The sequence below is a fragment of the Delphinapterus leucas genome, chromosome 7 (genome assembly GCF_059928025.1).
Source record: "Delphinapterus leucas isolate spDelLeu-1000000601 "Yukka" chromosome 7, BTC_Dleu_Yukka2, whole genome shotgun sequence".
NCBI lineage: Eukaryota > Metazoa > Chordata > Mammalia > Artiodactyla > Monodontidae > Delphinapterus > Delphinapterus leucas.
The window spans coordinates 51,573,157-51,594,983 of record NC_143135.1 but is presented as its reverse complement, the minus strand read 5'-3'; the positions used below and the strand labels follow the sequence as shown (position 1 = coordinate 51,594,983).

The window sequence follows — 21,827 nt, the reverse complement described above, 5'->3', positions numbered from 1 at the left end:
TGAAATTGAAACTGTGATTAAAAATCTTCCAACAAACAAAAGTCCAGGACCAGATAGCTTTACAGGTGAATTCTCTCAAACATTTAGAGAAGAGCTAACACCCATCCTTCTCAAACTCTTCCAAAAAATTGCAGAGGGAGGAACACTCCCAGACCCATTCTATGAGGCCACCATCACCCTGATACCAAAACCAGACACAGATACTAGAAAAGAAGAAAATTACAGACCAATATCACTGATGAATATAGATGCAAAAATCCTCAACAAAATACTAACAACAGAATCCAACAACGCATTAAAAGTATCATACACCATGATCAAGTGGGATTTATCCCAGGGATGCAAGGATTCTTCAGTATATGCCAATCAATCAATGTGATACACCATATTAATAAATTGAAGAATAAAAACCATATGATCAGGGCTTCCCTGGTGGCACAGTGGTTGAGAGTCCACCTGCTGATGCAGGGGACGCGGGTTCGTGCCCCGGTCCGGGAAGATCCCGCATCCTGCAGAGTGGCTGGGCCCGTGAGCCATGGCCGCTGAGCCTGTGCGTCCGGAGCCTGTGCCGGATTCGCACCGGGAGAGGCCACAACAGTGAGAGGCCTGTGTACCGCAAAAAAAAAACAAAACCATATGATCATCTCAAAGGATGCAGAAAAAGCTTTTGACAAAATTCAACACCCATTTAGGATAAAAAACTCTCCAGAAAGCGGGCATAGAGGGAACCTACCTCAACATAATAAAGGCCATATACGACAAACCATCAGCAAACATCATTCTCAATGGTGAAAAACTTAAAGCATTTTCTCTAAGATCAGGAACAAGACAACGATGTCCACTCTCACCACTGTTATTCAACATACTTTTGGAAGTCCTAGCCACGGCAATCAGAGAAGAAAAAAAATAAAAGGAATACAAATTGGAAAAGAAGAAGTAAAACTGTCACTGTTTGCAGATGACATGATACTATATAGAAAGAATCCTAAAAATGCCATCAGAAAACTACTAGAGCTAATCAATGAATTTGGTAAAGTTGCAGGATATGAAATTAATGCACAGAAATCTCTTGCATTACTATACACTAATGATGAAAAATCTGAAAGACAAATTAAGGAAACACTCCCATTTACCACTGCAACAAAAAGAATAAAATACCTAGGAATAAACCTACCTAGGGAGACAAAAGACCTGTATGCAGAAAACTATAAGACACTGATGAAAGAAATTAAAGATGAAACCATCAGATGGAGAGATATACCATGTTCTTGGATTGGAAGAATCCAAATTTTGAAAATGATTATACTACCCAAAGCAATGTACAGATTTAATGCAATCCCTATCAGATTACCAATAGCAGTTTTTATGGAACTAGAACAAAAAATCTTAAAATTTGTATGGAGACACAAAAGACCCCAAATAGCCAAAGCAGTCTTGAGGGAAAAAAACGGAGCTGGAGGAATCAGACTCCCTGACTTCAGACTACACTACAAAGTCACAGTAATCAAGACAATATGGTACTGGCACGAAAACAGCGACATAGAACAATGGAACAAGATAGAAAGCCCAAAGATAAACCCACACACCTATGGTCAACTAATCTATGACAAAGGAGGCAAGGATATACAATGGAGAAAAGACAGTCTCTTCAATAAGTGATGCTGGGAAAACTGGACAGCTACATGTAAAAGAATGAAATTAGAACACTCCCTAACACCATACACAAAAATAAACTCAAAATGGATTTGAGACCTAAATGTAAGACCGGACACTATAAAACTCTTAGAGGAAAACATAGGAAGAACACTCTTTGACATAAATCACAGCAAGATCTTTTTTGATCCACCTCCTAGAGTAATGGAAGTAAAAACAAAAATAAACAAATGGGACCTAATGAAACTTCAAAGCTTTTGCACAGCAAAGGAAACCATAAACAAGATGAAAAGACAACCCTCAGAGTGGGAGAAAATATTTGCAAATGAATCAATTTACAAAGGATTAATCTCCAAAATATATAAACAGCTCATGTAGCTCAATATTAAAGAAACAAACAACCCAATCCAAAAATGGGCAGAAGACCTAAATAGACATTTCTCCAAAGAAGACATACAGATGGCCAAGAAGCACATGATAAGCTGCTGAACATCACTAATTATTAGAGAAATGCAAATCAAAACTACGAGGTATCATCTCACACCAGTTAGAATGGGCATCATCAGAAAATCTACAAACAGCAAATGCTGGAGAGGGTGTGGAGAAAAGGGAACCCTCTTGCACTGTTGGTGGGAATGTAAATTGATATAGCCTCTATGGAGAACAGTATGGAGGTTCCTTAAGAAACTAAAAATAGAATTACCATATGATCCAGCAATCCCACTACTGGGCATATACCCAGAGAAAACCATAATTCAAAAAGACACATGCACCCCAATGTTCACTGCAGCACTATTTACCATAGCCAGGTCATGGAAGCAACCTAAATGCCCATCGACAGACGAATGGATAAAGAAGATGTGGTACGTATATACAATGGAATATTACTCAGCCATAAAAAGGCACAATATTCGGTCATTTGTTGAGACATGGATGGATCTAGAGGCTGTCAGACAGAGTGAAGTAAGTCAGAAAGAGAAAAACAAATATCATATATTAACGCATGTATATGGAACCAAAAAAAATGGTACAGATGAACCAGTTTGCAGGCCAGTAATTGAGACACAGATGTAGAGAACAAACATATGGACACCAAGGGGAGAAAGCCGCAGGGGATGAGGATGCTGGTGTGATGAATTGGGCGATTGGGATTGACATGTATGCACTGATGTGTATAAAATGGATGACTAATAAGAATCTGCTGTTTAAAAAAATAAGTAAAATTAAATTAAAAAATTTAAAAAAACAAAAAAACGACTAATACTAAACTTTCTTTGGGTTATTTGTATGGAAATATGTTAATATAAATGTTTCAGACATTACATGAAATTCCTAAAAATCTTATATGTTCTGGTATAATGTTATAAGTCATCATTCTAGTTATTATTTTAAAATGTATATCTCAGAAATAACTAAATTTCCTTGTCAATTGCATTATTATGAACTTTCGTGAAATCTTTAACTGTGGTCATTTTTAAGTCTTTTGTCATTTACAGACAGTTCTGGGTGTAGTCTCTTGCTTTTGCAAAAATGTTCCTATAAAAGGGTTTCATCTTCAAGGAATTCATGGAAAAGACTGTGACAAGTACAGGTTTCTGGTAACCGACTATACTGCTGAACTGAATGAATAAGCATTTTCAGATCTCTAATGGAAAACTGATGAATTCATAAAAGTGCTAACAAAAGATCAAGATGAAACAAAAATTAATTACATGGGACTGAGTGAACTGATGAGGATGAGTATAATTTTTGTGACTTTCTGTTTGAATAAAAAAATTAAAAAATAAATCCAAAAAAAAAAGAAACTGGACACTGTTTTACACTGTACACAGAAATCAACTCAAAATGGATTAAAGACTTGAGCATGGACCTGAAACCATAAAACTCCTGAAAGAAAACATAGCGGGGTAAGCTCCTTGACATTGGTCTTGTCAATAATTTTTTGGACTTGACACCCAAATCAAAGGGAACAAAAGCAAAAATAAGTAAGTGGGACCACATGAAACTAAAACACAGCAAAGAAAACCATCAACAAAATGCAAAGGCAGAAAATATTTGCAAACCACGTATCTGATATGGGGTTGATATCCAAAATATACAAGGAACTTATACAACTCTATAGTAAAAAAAACAAGAAACAAATAGCCCAATTAAAAATTGGGCAAAAGACCTAAATAGACCTTTTTTCCAAAGAAGACATACAAATGGCCAAGAGGTACAAGAAAATGTACTCAACATCATTAATCATCAGGGAACTGCACATCAAAACCATAATGAGATATCACTTCACACCTATTAAAATGTCTGTTACAAAAAGAAAGGAGATAACAAATGCTGGTGAGAATTTGGAGAAAAAGAAAACCCTGTACACTGTCGTTGGGAATGTAAACTGGTATAGTCACTATGGAAAACAGTATGGAGGTTCCTCCAGAAATTAAGAATAGAGCTTCCATATGACCCAGCAATCCCAATTCTGGTTGTATATACAAAGGAAATGAAATCATTGTCTGTTTTTTTTTTGAAATTTAAAAAATTTATTTTATATTGGAGTATAGTTGATTTACAATGTTGTGTTTCAGGTGTACAGCAAAGTGGTTTTGTTATACATATATCTATTCTTTTTTAGATTCTTTTCCCATATAGGTTATTACAGAGTATTGAGTAGAGTTCCCTGTGCTATACAGTAGATCCTTGTTGTTTATCTTTTTTTTTTATTGGAGTATAGTTGCTTTACAATGTTGTGTTAGTTTCTGCTGTACAGCAAAGTGAATTAGTTATATATATACATATATCCACTGTTGTATAGATTTCCTTCTCATTTAGGTCACCACAGAGCATTGAGTAGAGCTCCCTGTGCTATACAGTAGGTTTTCATTAATTATCTATTTTATATATAGCAGTGTATGTATGTCAATCCAGTTTCCCAGTTCATCCCACCCCCTCCATCCCCCCTTGGTAACCATAAGTTTATTTTCTATTCTGTAACTCTCTTTCTGATTTGCCAATAAGTTCATCTGAACCGTTTTTCTAGATTCCACATATAAGCAATATTATATGATGTTTGGCTTTCTCTTTCTGACTTACTTCACTCTGTATGACAATCTCTAGGTCCACCCATGTCACTGCAGATGGCATTATTCATTCCTTTTTATGGCTGAGTAATAGTCCATTGTATATATGTACCACATCTTTATCCATTCCTCTGTTGATGGACATTTAGTTTGCTTGAAATGATTATGTTGATGAGATATTTGTACTCTCATGTTCATTGCAGCATTATACATAATAGCCAAGGTATGGAAACAACCTAAGTGTCTATCAGTGGATGAATGGATCAAGAAAATATGGAATGAATATTATTCAGCCTTAACAAAGAAGGAAATCCTGTCGTTTGTGACAACATGGATGAACCAGGAGAGCATTATGCTAAGCGAAATAAGCCAGACAGAGAAATACTACATGGTATCACTTATATGTGGAATCAAAAATAAAGTCAAATTTATTGAAACATTATCAAAAAGTGGTTTCTGGGGGTTGGAGAAAATAGGGAGGGGTTGGTAAAATGGTACACATTTTCAGTTATAAGAATAATAAGGTCTGAGGATCTAGTTATAATGTGACTATAGTTGATAACACTGTATTGCATAACTGAAATTTACTGAGAGAGTAGAACTTAAATGTTCTCACAAGAAAATAAAAAGGGAAGGAAAGAAGGAAGGAAGAAAGAAGGGAAAGGGAAATATGTGAGGTGATAGATGCATTAACTCAATGAGAGAAATTCTTTCACAATGTATATCAAGTCATCAATTGTACACTTTTAATATGTTACAATTTTATTTGTCAATTATACCTCAATAAAGCCGGAAATAAAAAAGAGTTTTCTTCCAGCTCCATGGAAGACAGTGGAGAATTGCTTTCAGGATTCTGAAAATTCTTTTTTTTTTAAATATTTATTTATTATTTTTGTTTGTTTGTTTAGGCTGCGCCAGGTCTTAGTTGCGGCATGTGGGATCTTTGTTGTGGCGTGCAGGATCTTCATTGCAGAATGTTTAGTTGTAGCATGTGGACTTCTTAGTTGTGGCATGCGAACTCTTAGTTGCAGCATGCATGTGGGATCTAGTTCCCCAACTAGGGATTGAACCCGGGCCCCCTGTACTGGGAGCATGGAGTCTTACCCACTGGACCACAAGGAAAGTCCCAGGATTCTGAAAATTCTTGATTGTTGACCTCAAATTCCGTTTCCAATCAGTCATGTGTGAGGGTAGAGTAAAAATATCTTCATACATGCAGGGACTCGAAAGATTGCCTCTCTTGCACTAGTTCTCAGGGAACCATAGGGTATTCTCTACAACAAAGAGAATATAGGAATAAAGAGCAAGGCATGGAGTCTAAGAAGTAGGGGATGTAACAGAGAAGAAAGAGAAGAGGAGCTTTATGGCCTGTGTCATATTTAGAGAGCGAACACTTCTTATGGAAGCAGGACAGGGCTTCAGTAGGGATATTTCTAAGGAGGGGAAAGGGTAGGTGGAAGCACATTTCTCCTGTGTTTGAGCAGAATGAGAAGAAATCTGTCCGTTCTCTTGGAGAGTTCAATAATGAAATGGTAATAGGCACGTAGAAAACTAAGTAAATGAAAGTTAAGACAGTTATTAAAACAAGGAAAACTAGAAGTTGTAAAGTATAGTAAATTATACTTGGCTCTGATATGATGTTAACCCTGAAGATTAACAACAAAAAATTGTAATATAAATTGAGAAGATGGGGGAAAGGGAAATCTGTTTCCAAGGATAATGGTATAAGAGAGTGGATCCTTCATTTTTCATGCTAGAAAGTCCATAAATCATTTAGAAAAGTGAAAAGTGAAAAATCAGGAAATAGCAGTACACATGTGTTACTTAGAAATATGAAGGTAAATTTGAAAGTGATTCTAAGGAGGCAGGCAGCTACTGATTTTCATTACGTCTTGGTAGTCCTATTTGACTTTTAAAATAGGTATGTGTAGGGACTTCCTGGTGGTCCAGTGGGTAAGACTTGGGGCTCCCAGTGCAGGGGGCCCGGGTTCAATCCCTGGTCGGGGAACTAGATCCTGTATGCCTGCCGCAACAAAGAAGTCCGCATGCTGCAGACTAAGACCCTGCGTAGCCAAAATAAATAAATTTATTTTTAAATAGGTACATGTGTTCTTTGATTAAAACATGACTAAAAAGAAAAAGAAGGAAGTTCTGAGAATGGACTTGTCTTGTAGCCAAAGAATACAGGCAAATTCCAACCCTTCCCCCACGCTTTTTCTTTTACTTTTATATCTCCTGCGCTCCCAACAGGAACCCCAGGCCTCTGGCCTGTGCAAAATATTTCTGACCTCTCCCAGTTTCTGGTTATAAGTATGTCCTAAATATTGCATGGAGGGAAATGGCATGCCTTTTTCTGTGTCAAAGACAGAAGAATAAATTCAAAGAAATGTTAATTTTTGGGGGGGAAAAAGGGTAGAGGACTATATACTGAACAGAATTCATAAATTTAAAGGTGTGCAAAGAGGGGAGAAAAGCAACTGGTGGGGAGGGGGGCGCTGGGGAGGGAGTTCGGAAGGGGAACCGTAAGTGGCAAATGAGAATTGTGTAGAATACCAAGAAGTCGAGCTTCAAAAAGGAGCAGTGCTCACAAGCTGCAGAGAAGCTGTGTGGATTGGGAAGTTGTTAGTTGGATTTTGGCAGTTAGGAAGTTGTTCTTGACTTTTGAGAGAGAGATTACTATAGATCAGTGGTTCTCAACTGGAGGGCAGTTCTCCCCTACCCCCACCCCATGAGACATTTGGTAATGCCTGGAGATACTTTGGATTGTCACACCTGGAGGAGTGCTACTGGCTTCTGATGAGTAGGGTCCAGGGATCCAAAATGCACAGGGTAGCTCCCAGTGACAATGAATTATCTGACCCAACATGTCAGTAGTGCTAAGGTTGAGAAACTCTGCTATAAATTAAGGAAAGGTGAAGAAAGGAACATTTATTGAGCATCTATTTGTTTGAGCATTTCTTTGTTCCAAGAATTATAGGAACATGATCTAATTTGAAGGTAGTGATCACGTGTTATTGGGAAACTACAGAAGGGAAAAAAAGTATAGTAGCTAGCTTGAAAGGGAAGCAAAGTTGAAAGAATAATTGAAATGCTTAGCACAGTGTTTGGCACATATTAAGTACTTAATAAATATTGTTTTCATTATTAATAACATGTTCATTAAGAATCAGTAAGTTCATTTACAGATGTTCATTAAGTGCTAGTTACTATAGGAGAAACAAAAATCAATGAAACATACACGTATTCGTATGCTTATGTTTCTTATTAGTTTACAAACTCTTTATAAGTAGAGTATCTGTTTTACTTATTTCTCTATCCCACATAGAACTAATCTTGCCATAATTAACCTAAATACACATATTTTTGCTTAATAGAAGAAGGCATATTTATGAATTAGCCATTCTTCACAAAAACAGTATATAACATTTAACTCATTGAATTATAGTTAATTCTTTGCCTTTTTTTCTCCCTACTAGACCATAAGCAGCACAAGAGTAGAACAAGTTAGGTTAGCCATCATTCAGGACCTAATACCATGCCTGGCACATAATAGTTACCCAGTAAAATGTTTGTTAAATAAATGAATGAGATCACAATCACTGTCAGTAGTGTATGTTTTGAATGCTAGCTGTTGACACCCCAGAGGAGGGGGAATATACTATGAAACTATTTATCAGATAATCTTCTGTTTAATGTAAGTCTTCTGTTTAACATATTTTCTTCCACGTTTAGAACTTCAAAGCGTTTAATAAAAAAAAGAATAGCTCAGCTGAAACTTCTCTTAAAGTCCTGCTTTGTTTTTCTTATCTCTGCAGTGCCGAATTATCCCAAGGTCGTTACTGGGACGGGCTAGGCTCTCCTCCAGATTCCCCATCTCCTGGGAGTGATGTGTATTGCAGCAGTGAGCCCAGTGACCCTCAGTATGACCAGAGTCTCCTGGAGAACTTGTTTTACACAACACCTGTAAGTCACTGAATCTGAAACTTTAGGAATTGGAGAACAAGAGTATTAATAATATTAGTGGGTGTAGGCATGTTACCACTTGCCAGACAGAAAGCTATCCAATTTACATACCTTATTTAATTATAATCACAATCTGAAGAGGAGAGTATTATCCTCATTTTACAGATGAGGAGATAAGCCTACTAAGATTAATTATTTTGTCCAAGGACACATCATAGCAAGTAAGCGTTAGAGCCAGGATTCAAATTCAAGTTTACCTGAGTCCAAAGCCTATAATCTTAATATATTATGTGGCTTCCTAAGAGCTCTTTCAAGGAAGAGCTAATGTAGGTATACCCTCAGAACCACCCTTGACTGGTATCTTTTCAGATACAGGTGTTCCAGAAACACCTCTACTCGTGGTGGACAAATACCTCTACTGACCCTTAAGACAGAACATTCTCTTTTCAGGCAGTTTTAGCATTTTCAAAGTTCTTTCTTATGTCAAGCCGTATGTTCTATTCATTGGTTTAGCATCTTCTAGAGTGTATACAGAATGAGTTCATTCACTGTTCCACAAATAATCATACTTGTGAAGATTGCTGTTATATTCCCTATTTTCTTTTTCTCCAGGTCAGCAAAGATACCTGAAATACAGTATAGTTTATACCAGCTCAGTGGAAAAGCAATGAGGGTGACCAGGGTGCAGAAGAAGCAGGGAGGACTTTTACATGAGATTGTCAGGAAGGAGCATCATGAGGGATAAGGGATTTTAACTGAGACTTGAAAAGTAGTGTTCAGAGAGATAAACGATATGAAATAGGAATAGAAAGAATGACCTGTTTAGAGAAGCAGTTTGTGTACTACAAGGCATCTAATTTCACTGGGTAAGAATTCGTGTGGAAGAGACATTGACGAGGCAGGCTAGCGCATTACAAGCAGTCTGTAACAGCCTTTGAATGTCGAGTGAGGAGGAAATGACATGACTGAAATAGTGTTCTAGGAATGTTAAACTGGCAGTGATGTAGGAGGTCAACTGTGGGGAGAATAATGGGAGCAGGTAGGAAACCATTGGGTTATTGGAGGTGTGAGACAGAGAGAGAGAGAGAGAGAGAGAGAGAGAGAATATGCCAGAATGAGAGTGGCAGCTGTGGGATTGGAAAGGAGGAGATGGACTTAAAAGATACTGTGAATTGTTAGGATTTAATGACTTTCTACCTTAAAAGTCATCACTGATACTGTGTTACCCGTAGGAGAAAAGAGAAAGGGAACTTACATTTAGTACGTATTTTCTGTGTGCCAGGGAATTTACGTTACCTGTTATTTATTAAGTACTGTGCCAAATGTTTTAAGTTCATTATTTCATTTAATTCTTTTACTAGCCCCATGAGATAGTGTTATCCTTTTACATATCATGAAATAAAAGCTTAGAGACATTAATTACTAGTAGTTAGGCAGAACTAGAATTCTTACCCTAGTCTGTCTGGCAAAAAGCCCATGTTGTTCCCACTAGACCACACCATCTCCTAAGTCTTGAGCGTAGCATTAGAATCTGATCTTGACTTGACCTCCCTAACCTCATCTCCCACTTTTGCCCTGTAACCACTGGAGACTCCAGTCATACTGATTGTCTCACAGTCTAGCTTTTTCCATCCCCATATCTCTTGCTCATACTGGTCCTTCTACTTGTTGAAGGATGTTGAAATGCCCTTATACATCTGGTAAACTCCTCTTCATTCTTTAAAAATCAACTCATCACCTCTATGAAGAAACCATCCCAGACTCCTCTAAGCAGAGTTTGTTGCCTGAATGTCCACAATATCCTGCACATACCTCTCTTAAAGCCCTTATGTTGTATGATACAGTTCCTCATGAACAAAAACATGTCTTCATTATCTTTTTATTACCTGTAAAACAAAGGCCTGATAGAATTTTGAGTACTCAGTGAATTCTTAGTGAATAAACGAATGAATGTGTGAATGTTACTAAGTAATCCCCCATGCTATCTGAACAAAATAATTTTAGAAAATGTTTGTTTACTGGAAGAAGGAGTGAACCAATTGGCCTTGAGGCACTGGGAAGACCAAGGAGTTAGAATGCTCATGTCCTTCCCTGGGGTCAGTGTTTAATGTTCTTAATATTGAATAACATCCACAGCTTAGAAATTCAGCATTACCTTGTGGTTTTGTTTCCTGAAATTATGAGCTTTTGAACAACCTGGTTTATATTTACTCTAATTTTTTTCAGGCTGTGAACCATCTAGCTTTTGATCACCTTGTCAAAACCATTTTTAGAGGCTGCCACTTAACAAAGAAAAACTTAAGTGCAAAAAACTTTGTAATTTCACCTTGGAAAAGTTACATTGCCTCCTAGAAGGACATTCTCATCATGCCTATTTAACTATTAATTTGTTACCCCTATGACAGGTCGATACGTTATACACCCTGAGATGCTGAGAAAAGGGAGTTGGAGGTGATAAGCTTAAAACTACTTTGGATTGGTCTCCTGCATTTATAACAGCAAGATTTTTTTTTTTAATTGGAGCCAAATAACTGTAACGCTGTCTTCTTATTTTGCATTTGTGTTAGAGCTGATTAGTCAATTTCAGCTGCCTTTTCTCACGATAAAATTACAGGGGGGAAAAAAAAATTACAGGGGGTTTACCCACCGGTTCTGCCATTACGAAAATTTGTGACATATAATAAACAGTTCATCTTAGCAAGATTAAAAGCAGAATGAATCATTAGGAGTATAGAGTGCTGAAAAAAAGTAGAATCTTTAGGGCTTCCCTGGTGGCGCAGTGGTTGAGAGTCCGCCTGTTGATGCAGGGGACGCGGGTTCATGCCCCGGTCCGGGAAGATCTCACATGCCGTGGAGCAGCTAGGCCCGTGAGCCATGGCCACTGAGCCTGCGTGTCCGGAGCCTGTGCTCCGTAACGGGAGAGGCCACAACAGTGAGAGGCCCGCATACCGGAAAAAAAAAAAAAAAAAAAAAAATTGAGATGGGGATACCTTACAGGAATGTACTAAGGATTAGAAATACACATGCAGCATTTAACATAGTACCAGATACATAGAAGGCAGTCAGTAAATAGTGGTTGTTATTACTTTTGAGGATTCAAAAGAAGAATCTATTTTCATTTATTTTCTTTGAACTGAACTTGTAGGTTATTTTTGTGACCTTCATATTATTTTTATATAGCCAGGAGAAACAGGATTATCTTCCTGGTGTCAGTTATCTCTTTTGATTACTACTTTTAGAGAAATGTTTTCATTACCACTATCCCCAAAGCAGTTATCTTTTAGTGCCTCTCTTTTTGTTTCTTCCCCCCATAGAAATCTGATACCAGTGTCAGTGATGTCTTCAGTGGAGATGATGATGATGTCCCTTCTAAAAAAATGAGCCAGTCAAAAGCTCTTGCCAGATCTTCTAAGGTTCTGGAGTCAAATGATCATAAGTTGAAGAAGAAGGCAGTGGGCAAGAAAAATAGGTGAGCCTCTTTATGAATGCTTGTTTAGAGTCAAAAGCAAAGGAAGATTATTTTCACAACATCTCTTCAAGTGAAATCACCTGTGTTTGCCAACACTGTCAGACTGGTTGAGTTACAGTAACTCATTAAGTATTGCAGTCCTTAAACATGCAATAACATGAAAAGATGGATGTGATAAAATAATTAAGGGAGAAAGCAGAATTCTAAGTTGTATGTGTGCTCTGTTACACTTAATGTAGAAAATATGCATAAAGAAAGCAAGTGAAAAGGAATACACAAAAGTGATGATAGTAGTTATATTAAATATATAAATAACTGAAGTAAAGTCTGTATCCCTTGTTGAAAACCTAATTCTGTTATATCAGTTTCTGTACTTGTGTGGAGATAATAAGCCTTTGGATTACAAGAATGTTTTTACTTTTTTTTTTTTTTTGGCTGCATGGGTCTTAGTTGTGGCACACGGGATCTTTGTTGCTGCATGTGGGATCTTTGTTGTGGGATCTTTAGTTGCGGCATGCAGGATCTAGTTCCCTGACCAGGGATCAAATGCGGTCCCCCTGCATTGGGAGCGTGGAGTCTTAACCACTGGACCACCAGGGAAGTCCCTGTTTTTACATTTTTTAAGATTTCTTTCATGTAGATTAGGACCAGAATTATGATGATTAAAGCCATTTCCCAATCTTTGATAACTTGTGAATTAAGATGCCTGCTGCCCTTCCTCCTTCCTCCTTCCTCCTCTTGCCTGTACCAACTAGATCGTTTCATATTTGGCTTCTGACCATCTGCCTCACTGTCTATATGAACTCCTTTCAGAAACTTGATTGAACAACAGATGCTATCAGAAACTCCAGAAGATGCCCAAGTGATGACACTAAGTGTGGATAGACTGGCCCTTCTGGGTAGAACACATTCAGTCAGAATCATCATCGAAACAATGGGAGTTCCTCCAGATAGTCTCCAGGAGACCCCTGGCAAAAAAAGCTTTCCTGGGAGACCACCTAAGCTGACAACAAAAAAGCGGTATGTCTCTAACATGGGAAAACTAAATTTGACATTTCTGGAAAGTGTGTCTGGTAGTAATAATAAATAATTACATAGTACTTTATGATTTGTAAAGTGCTTTCATATGCTTCATTCAATCAACAAAAATGTACTGAATCCCCCACTAGGTCCCAAGCATTAAAAGTATGAGAATAAAGAAAATTAAGACCCAGGCTCCATTCTTCCATGCCTTACAGTCAACAGGAGAGAGAAACATTTAAATGGCTGTCTCTTGGGTTGGCCAAAAAGTTCGTTCGGGTTTTTGTACGATGTTACAGAAAAGCCCAAACACACTCTTTGGCCAACCCAATATGATAGGGCTTTAGGGGCCAAAAGAGATGTTTTATATGAAAAGTGCTGTGGGAACGCAAGACTGGTAAAGGCTTTGAAAAGAGCAGGTCGGTCCTCTGAGGACCTGAGGTTCTAAAAATAGGGCCTTGAAAGATATGTAGGATTTATCAGAGAGAAAATACGTTTATTATTTGGTTTGTTTTTTAATTACTTTTCTTGTTTTGACTTTTTAGCACCTTCTTTGTGGAATATCACTTTCCTATGGGCTTTTCCAAAAATGAATTGACAAAGACAGCTTTGATCACTGAGGTGGTTCGACTTGCATCCAGTAAAATTACAGATGGAAGTAAGAGAGAACTTGATTTCTGCTCCTTAGATATTTTGGCTTTGGAAGAATTTTTGAATCCCTAATTATTCATATACTCCTGTATTATCATAGAATCTTAGAGGCAGAAAGAATTTTGAAGTGAATCTAATTCCTTTACTTTACAAGTGAGGAAACTGGTCCAGAGGTGCTATGACTATTCTGATGCAAGGCAGAAAGGCAGTGACATAGCTGAAACTGTAACTCAGAACTCCTGATGCTTAGATCATGTTCTTTCAACTATTGACGTTTTTCTTTTCTTCCCTTTTTAAAAATAGCTTTATCAAGGTATAACTCACATACCATACAATTCACCCATTTGAAGTATACAACTCAATGATTTTTAATATATTCATAGGTTGTGTAACCATCACCACAATCTAATTTTAGAACATTTTCATCCCCCCTAAAAGAAATCCCATACTTATTAGCATTCTTTCCTCATTTCTCTCTTTGCCCCCTTTCACTAAGCAGCTCCTAATCTACTTTCTGTCTCTCTCAATTTTCCCATCCTGGACATTTCATATAAATGGAATCATATAATATGTGATATTAGTGACTGGCTTTTTGGACTTACTGTAATATTTTCAACTTTTAATATTTAAGTTGTTTTCAATATTTCGCTATTAAAGACAGTGCTTCAGTGAATAATCTTGCACATGTATCATTTCTCATTTGATGTGAGTATATCCAGCACAAGCGTTTAAAATAAATACTTATTTACCCTTAAAAACAGCACCTAAATAATTTAATATACTCTTTTACTAGAGTACATTGTTTCACTTTCCCCATCACCATAAGGAAGAATTAGGGCATTTAAAATTTTTCATATTTTTATTTTCTGTATGCTTAAATTATCGATAGCAACAGAAGGTGCTCTGGAGGTTTGTTAAAAGCATTCGAGAATGTATACTTGATTCTGCTGGCTGAAGTCAATCAGTGTGTTTGAGGAGCTTCAATGCAATTAAACTGTTTTTATCAAACCCCAATGCAAAGAAAAATGTTGGATTCTTTTCTCAGGTCTTCCCCATCTACCTCCTTCTACCTACAGGACATTTATGAGTTTCTTAAAACTTCTCTGAGCCTCAGATTCCCCATCTGTAAAATGGAGGTACAGCAAGGACACAGTTCTGATATGCACGAGTTTCAGTTAACATAGTATCTACAAAGCAAGAACTGCCTGTATTACACAGGGGCTTAATGGACAGTCAAATGGGATAATGAATGTAAAAGCATTAAACTCTAAAGTTGTATGTAACTAATACTAGCTCACATTTATTGGGCACTAAATTATGTGTCAAGAACTCTACTCAGTGTTCTATATATATTAATCATGTAATCTTTTAAAACACATACACACACACACACACACAGATGAAGAAAGAGGAAGCTGAGGCATATATCAGTTAAGTAACTTGTCTAAGATAAGTTAAGTAACTTGTCTAAGATAACACAACTGTTTACTAGAATTTGAACTAGAACATTTTTGATTCCAAATCATGTGCTTTTCATCTATATTGCTTCTCATGCATTATTATTATTATTATTATTGGCCACAGCGATTGAGTTCTCCCTTTGTCCTTCTGAGAAAGATAGTATGGGACATGTGGAATAAGCATCAAGCCAGGAATTGGAAGAGTTCTAGTTCTGGTTATACCACACACTTAATTGTGTGACCCTAGACACAATGACTTTTCATCTCTGGGCCTCTCTTAACAATATAATATGGAATGGACAAGTTATTTTCAGGATCCCTTCCAACACTTTAAAAAAGTCTGCTTTGGCATATTGTTAGCAATTTATTTACATGAATTTCTTCTTCCATTATTGCCCTAACTTATTTTTTTAAAAATGAGCTTTAGAACAGAGAATTATATGACAAATACAATAATATAGTACCAAAACATACTTAAGTAATAAGGAGAAATCTGAGTAGCACCAGGTTGTAATACAGTTCTGTTTGTACATAAAAGATTTTATAGTGTTTTAAAGTGCTTTTTTATCTGTTACCTCAGTTGATCCTCTCAGCACACCACTGAGGTGTAGGTGTTGTCTTACTTTTCTTTCCGTGGTGGGATAAGCAGGTAAACGGGTCTAGTGGGTGTGCGCTTGCTGGGCCCAGACCTTTTGTTAACAGTTCCTGTGGATGGATCCAGATAGCAAGACCTAGATCCTGTCCATGAGTACCTAAAGAAATAAAAAGAGTCAAGAAGTAAGATGGCAAGGATAGAGATCAGTAGGTCAAACGGGCAGTTTGAATGAATATCAGAGATAGTGGATTCTCTGTAACTGGGCCTTTTTGCGTGGGTTCTTCAGATCCATTTTAAGGGTCTAGAAGTGAATGGACTGGAAGATCATTTTACAGGTGATAAATTGTGGCTGAAATGGTTCATTAGTAAGTAACAGAACTTATTCATACCAAATGATTCTAGCCCCAAATTCCTTTTTTTTTTAAACCTGTTAAATCCACATAGCAGTGAGCACAGACTCAGATACTACCATCACTTTATCCCATTTACACTTGCTATTACAGCAGAAACCCCTTCCTTTCCATCTATGAAAAGACAGACTCCGTTCTGCCTAATACTGCAAACTAAGATCAGTACTTAGAACCTTGTATAAGTGTGACAGGAGAAGTCCCCTAGTCTTCAGCCAGAAAATAAACTCATTTTCATTATTACAGTTTTTGATTCAGTTCTTCTCTTCATTTATCCCTCATTGTCCCACATCCAGCCAGCCCCCTTCTTTCATTACATTACCTATCAACTTGTCTTTTAAAACACTGGTCATACCTTACACCCAGTGAAGTGTATGGTATGTCTCTTTACACATCTTGTGCTCCTATGCTTGATATTCATTTCTCATAGCAAAGCAGAGCAACATAGCCCTGCTTATCTTCTCTGTGCTGTATCCAGGATTTTCTCTCTGTCTCTGTTCCTTCAGTCCTAATAACCCTAACACTTTTGTGAAATTACACTGACTGGATTCCTGAAAGAGATCTTAGATTTGAAAGGGAGGTGGGTGGTGTCAAGGCATGGATTGATGAGATGGCTCTAGTTGGGTGGTGTGACATGTGCTTATGTGTCTGGTTCTCCTTACAGTGGTGAAATTCCAGCAGAGATTTGTGTTTCCAGTACAGTTTGGTGGCCCAATGATAGAACACTGGTGGAATTCCAATCTTACTTTCCAAATTTACACAAAGAAAACCCCACAGTTAAAGGTACTTCAAGTGATTTTGACCTTTGCTTTACCATTTATTCATACTAGGGATTTGGAGCATACTTAAAATTATATTCCTACCTAAACTAGGAAATTCTCCAGGCTCAAACGATATTAATACTTATGATTGTTGTTTATTATTATAATTTTAAATTTCTAATTGATATTTGTTATAGGCTAGATATTATGCTAAAGGCTGTATGTGAACAACACTATCAAATTTAATCATTAAAACAATTTGTGAATTAGATACCTTATTATCTTCAATCTACAGATGGAAAAAACCAAGATTTAGTGAAGTAACTTGTCTAAGATCACCCAAGCTAATAAAAGACAAAGCCAGGACTCTATCCCGAGTCTTTAGATCCTAAGTTCTTAACCTCTTTACTGTGCTCCCTGCTATGGGGGGTTGTTTGAATTGATACAGGATAATAGCCTTAATTTGAGGCTCTGCTTTCTTTTTTCAGACAGAATACATAAGTTATCCATCCCATATCCAAAGTAATATAATGTGGGTAGCAGTTTTATCAGCTAATTCCAAGTTTATAAAATCCACTTGCAACTGGTACAACAGAAATCAAACTATGTCATGAGCAGTTTTTACTTCCTTCAATTAAAAGAGTAGCTTTTATAATCTTTGACTTCCTCTTTGGTATGGATAGTATGAGGAATGCATCTTGTTTTCTTTTTGTTTATATTTTCAGGAGATCTAAATAATACAAGTTCATTTTGGAAATTATAGCAAAATAGGAAGAGAAGGAAAAACATAATTTCACAACTTCAAGACAGCCTCTCTAAGCATTTCAGTATATTTGCATTGAATCACGTAGTTAAGGCTTTTTTCTAATTATAAAAGAATTATACATGTTTTTAATAGAAAAACATTTTTAAAACACAAAAATCACCTATAATCTCACCACCAATAAATAACTATTGTTAATATTTATGTGTATCTTTTTCAAATGAATACATTATGTATGTAAATCTTTGACAGTATTAGGATAATTTTATATGCAATTTTTATCCTGCTTTTTAAAAATTTAACATTGTCTTGAGGATTTTTATCAAAAATGTAAATCTTTTCCGTGTAATTTTATAAATATGTGAAGGTTTACTATTTATAATTTAATACCCTATTTCTAATAAACATAATGAATATTGTTCATATTATTTCAAATTTTAGTAAACATCATTTTAATAGCTATATATTATTCCATTCTAGAAATGTGCTATAATTAATAATTCCTGAATTTGAACATAAAAATCTCATTGTTAACTTTTAAAATATACATTGTATATAAGCCTCTTATGTATTATTTACTATTTCTTCAGTATAAATTTCCAGAAGTGAAATTACTGGGCCAAAGTGTATGAATATTAAAAGCTTTTTATATTTATTCCTAAATTTCCTGTCCAGAAGTATGTTGCCAGTTTATATTCCCAACTTCAGGCATATGACAGCCCCTGTTTCTCCATAACCTTGTTAGCATCGGGCATGTTTTATAATTTTCCCAGCTTTAATGGCAAGCATTTGCATCATCTTAATTGCACTTTTTATTTTTAAGCGTGAAGTTGAACATTTTTTGTAAGAACTAACTCTTAAAAATAGAAAAAGATAATCTTCTGACCTCCTTGTGACTCATGAAACCCTCTCTAATCTTCCAGGAAGAATTGGTAAAACCCAGAAGGGAGACCAAAATGACAGAATATGGGCTCCCACTTAGAGTTCCCTCAGTCAAATAATTAAGCTACTGACTTCATAAAGCATGGATTCCTTTATAAGTCATCATATGTTGTCACTTCAATTAAAGTCCCCTGTGGCTTTTCTTTACTTTAACTTAAACTTTTTCTTTCCTTCTTTTCTCAGCCTGAAGTCATTGGGTCTGCATCACTACCTTTGAGAGCTGTCATTCAATCTGAGCTGCTTTCTTTCAGTGACCAGCTTGCAGTGCAACAGGAAAATGGTCAGACTCCACTTGGCCCCCTCAAGGTATGTAGATACACATTCAGGTAGTCAAGTATTTATGGAGCATGTGTTACTGGCTGGCCGTGAGATTATAGCAGTGAACAAGAAAATCAGCATCTTTGCTCTTGCAGCTTATATTAAAACAGGACAACAAAAGTGCTAGGAAGGGGGCTTCCCTGGTGGCTCAGTGGTTGGGAATCCGCCTGTCAATGCAGGGGACAAGGGTTCAAGCCCTGGTCCCAGAGGATCCCACAAGCCGTGGAGCAACTAGGCCCGTGTGCCACAGCTGCTGAGCCTGAGCTCTAGAGCCCGTGAACCACAACTGCTGAGCCTGCGTGCCACGGCTACTGAGACACGCGCACATAGAGCCCGTGCTCCGCAACAAGAGAAGCCACCGTAATAAGAGGCCTGAGCACCGCAACAAGGAGTAGCCCCCATTTGCCGCAACTGGAGAGAGCCCACACACAGCGATGAAGACCCAGTGCAGCCAAAAATATAAATAAATAAATAAATAAATAAATTTATTTCACGTGTATAATTTTAAAAAAAGCTGCTGCGAAGGAACTAAATGATACAATGTGACAGTAAGTACCTGGGAGGAAGTAGGAGATGGGAAGGTGCCTCTAAGGAGGTGACATTTAAGGTGAGATTTGAAGAATGAGAGGAAGAGGCCACCAAGTAAAAAGCACAGGAAAGATCGTTCCAGAGAAAAGAATGGCACATGCAAAGGTCCTAAAGTGAGAATGGGCTTCACTTCATCAAGGGGCAGAATGTTGCCACAGGATAGTGAGCCAAAAGGGAGATTGGACAGGCAGGCGGGAGCCATGTCGCTCAGCGCTTTGTAGGTCAGAGTAAAGGGTTTAGCTTTTATCCTAAGAGCCAAGAAAGGACATTGAAGCATGGAAGTGACATCTGGTTTACATTTTAAAAGATTACTGGGTAGAGAATATTGTAGGGTGCAGGAGGGAAAATGTTGCGTTCATCCAGAAAAGAAATGATTGACAGTTTGTACTAGAGTAGTGGCAGTGAACAAGAAGAGAAGTGGCTGAGTTTGTGTGTGGTGGGATGAATGCTATGTGTAATTCATCGGAGAGAGGGTTCTGTCCTTTATTCAGAAGCATCATTTTCTTAGGTGGAAGAATTTTTTGTTTTTTAGAGCTTGCCCTAATCATTTTCTTTTAACTGAAGTATAGTTGATGTACAATATTATATAAGTTACAGGTGTACAATACAGGGATTCACAATTTTTAAACATTATCTCCATTTATAGTTATAAAATATTGGCTATATTCCCTGTGTTGTACAATGTATCTTTGTTGCATATTTTTTACATAATAGTTTATATCTCTTAATCTGCTACTTCTGTATTGCTCCTTCCCACTTCCCTCTCCCCACTGGTAACCACTAAGTAGTTCTGTATATCTGTGAGTCTGTTTCTTTTTTGTTACATTCACTAGTTTGTTTTATTTTTAGAGTCCATGTATAAGTGATACAGCATTTGTCTTTCTCTGTCTGACTTGTTTCACTTAGCATAATACCTGTAAGTCCATCCATGTTGTTGCAAATGGCAAAACTTTTATTCTTTTTTATGACTGAATAGTATTGCATTGTATATGTACAATGTCGTCTTTATTCATTCATCTGTTGATGAACACTTAGGTTTCTTCCATATCTTGGCAGTTGTAAATAATGCTGGTATCATTGGGGTGCATATATCTTTTTGAATTAGTGTTTTTGTTTCTTTCATATATATACCCAGGAGTGGAATTTCTCATTCATATGGTAGTTCTATTTTTAGTTTTTTGGGAAACCTCCATACTGTTTTTGACAGTGGCTGTACCAATTTACATTCCTGTTAGATGGAAGAATTTGAATGTGTGGCTTCACTATAGCTTTGTCCTGTTGTACTGGCGAGCTTTTGAAATCATCACAGCCATACATAAAACATTTCCATGACTCCTCATCACCCAGAGGATAAATACAGGGCATACCATTTGACCCCACCTGACCACTGCAGCCTTCTCTGTTCCAGCTTCCCTACCAATAGCCATGTCAAACTATGTAAAGAATTGCTAAAGTATTGTGCTGGGTTATGCATCCATGCTTTTGTTCTTGATTTTCATGCTGCTTCCTCTTCTTGGAAGCCCTCTCTGCCCTCTTCCTGGCCTTCTTAGTAATAGATACCATTTAATTTTAAAAACTTGTTTGACTACCATTGCAAAAAATTAACATCACATTATTCTTCCACTACCAAAGTTTTATTTTTTGCTTTCTTAGTTCATTCTAGACTGCAAGGTTTATAATCAGAAAGGGGTAATAAATAGAGTTGATGGGCTAGAAATTGTTTCTGTCCTGGCTTTGTTGAGAGAAGTACTGTTCTAAATAGATTGCTGTCTATATTCAATAGAGCAAAAGAACTTTGCTGTGGGTTTTAAATAAAAGGAGCTGCAAGTCCCCTTTATCTCTAGTAATTCAGCCTCGTAATAGTGACCACTTCCATTCTTCATCATTTATCCCACATCCTTTTTTACTTTTTAACATTTTAAACTTTTAAAAATAACTTCAAACTTAAAGAAAAATTGCAAAAATAGTACAAAGAACTCATATACCCTTTACCTGGACTCAGCAATTATTTGTCGTATTTGCTTTATAATTATCTACCTCTTCTGTCTCTTTCTCTCTCTCTTTTTGTCCCCCTCCCCACACTCTCTCTATACACATACACACACAATTTCTTTCTGAACTATTTGAGAATATGTTACAGACATTAAACCTCTTTCTCCCTAATTT

The 21,827-nt window shown here is 36.9% G+C and overlaps 1 protein-coding gene across 5 annotated transcripts in view; it reads left to right on the top strand.

Moving 5' to 3' along the window:
- The window catches only part of C2CD3 (C2 domain containing 3 centriole elongation regulator), a 127,785-nt gene that overhangs the window by 34,767 nt on the left and 71,191 nt on the right, over positions 1 to 21,827 (top strand). For all 5 annotated transcript variants that reach the window (XR_016393839.1, XM_022593782.3, XM_022593780.3 and 2 more), the window contains 6 exons: positions 8,540 to 8,687; positions 12,002 to 12,156; positions 12,970 to 13,176; positions 13,722 to 13,834; positions 16,954 to 17,072; positions 18,939 to 19,061. Coding sequence is in view for 4 of the 5 variants with exons in the window: in XM_022593782.3 (XP_022449490.2) it covers positions 8,540 to 8,687; positions 12,002 to 12,156; positions 12,970 to 13,176; positions 13,722 to 13,834; positions 16,954 to 17,072; positions 18,939 to 19,061 (865 nt within the window). In the remaining variant the exon portion in view is untranslated. The remainder of the gene's footprint in view (positions 1 to 8,539; positions 8,688 to 12,001; positions 12,157 to 12,969; positions 13,177 to 13,721; positions 13,835 to 16,953; positions 17,073 to 18,938; positions 19,062 to 21,827) is intronic.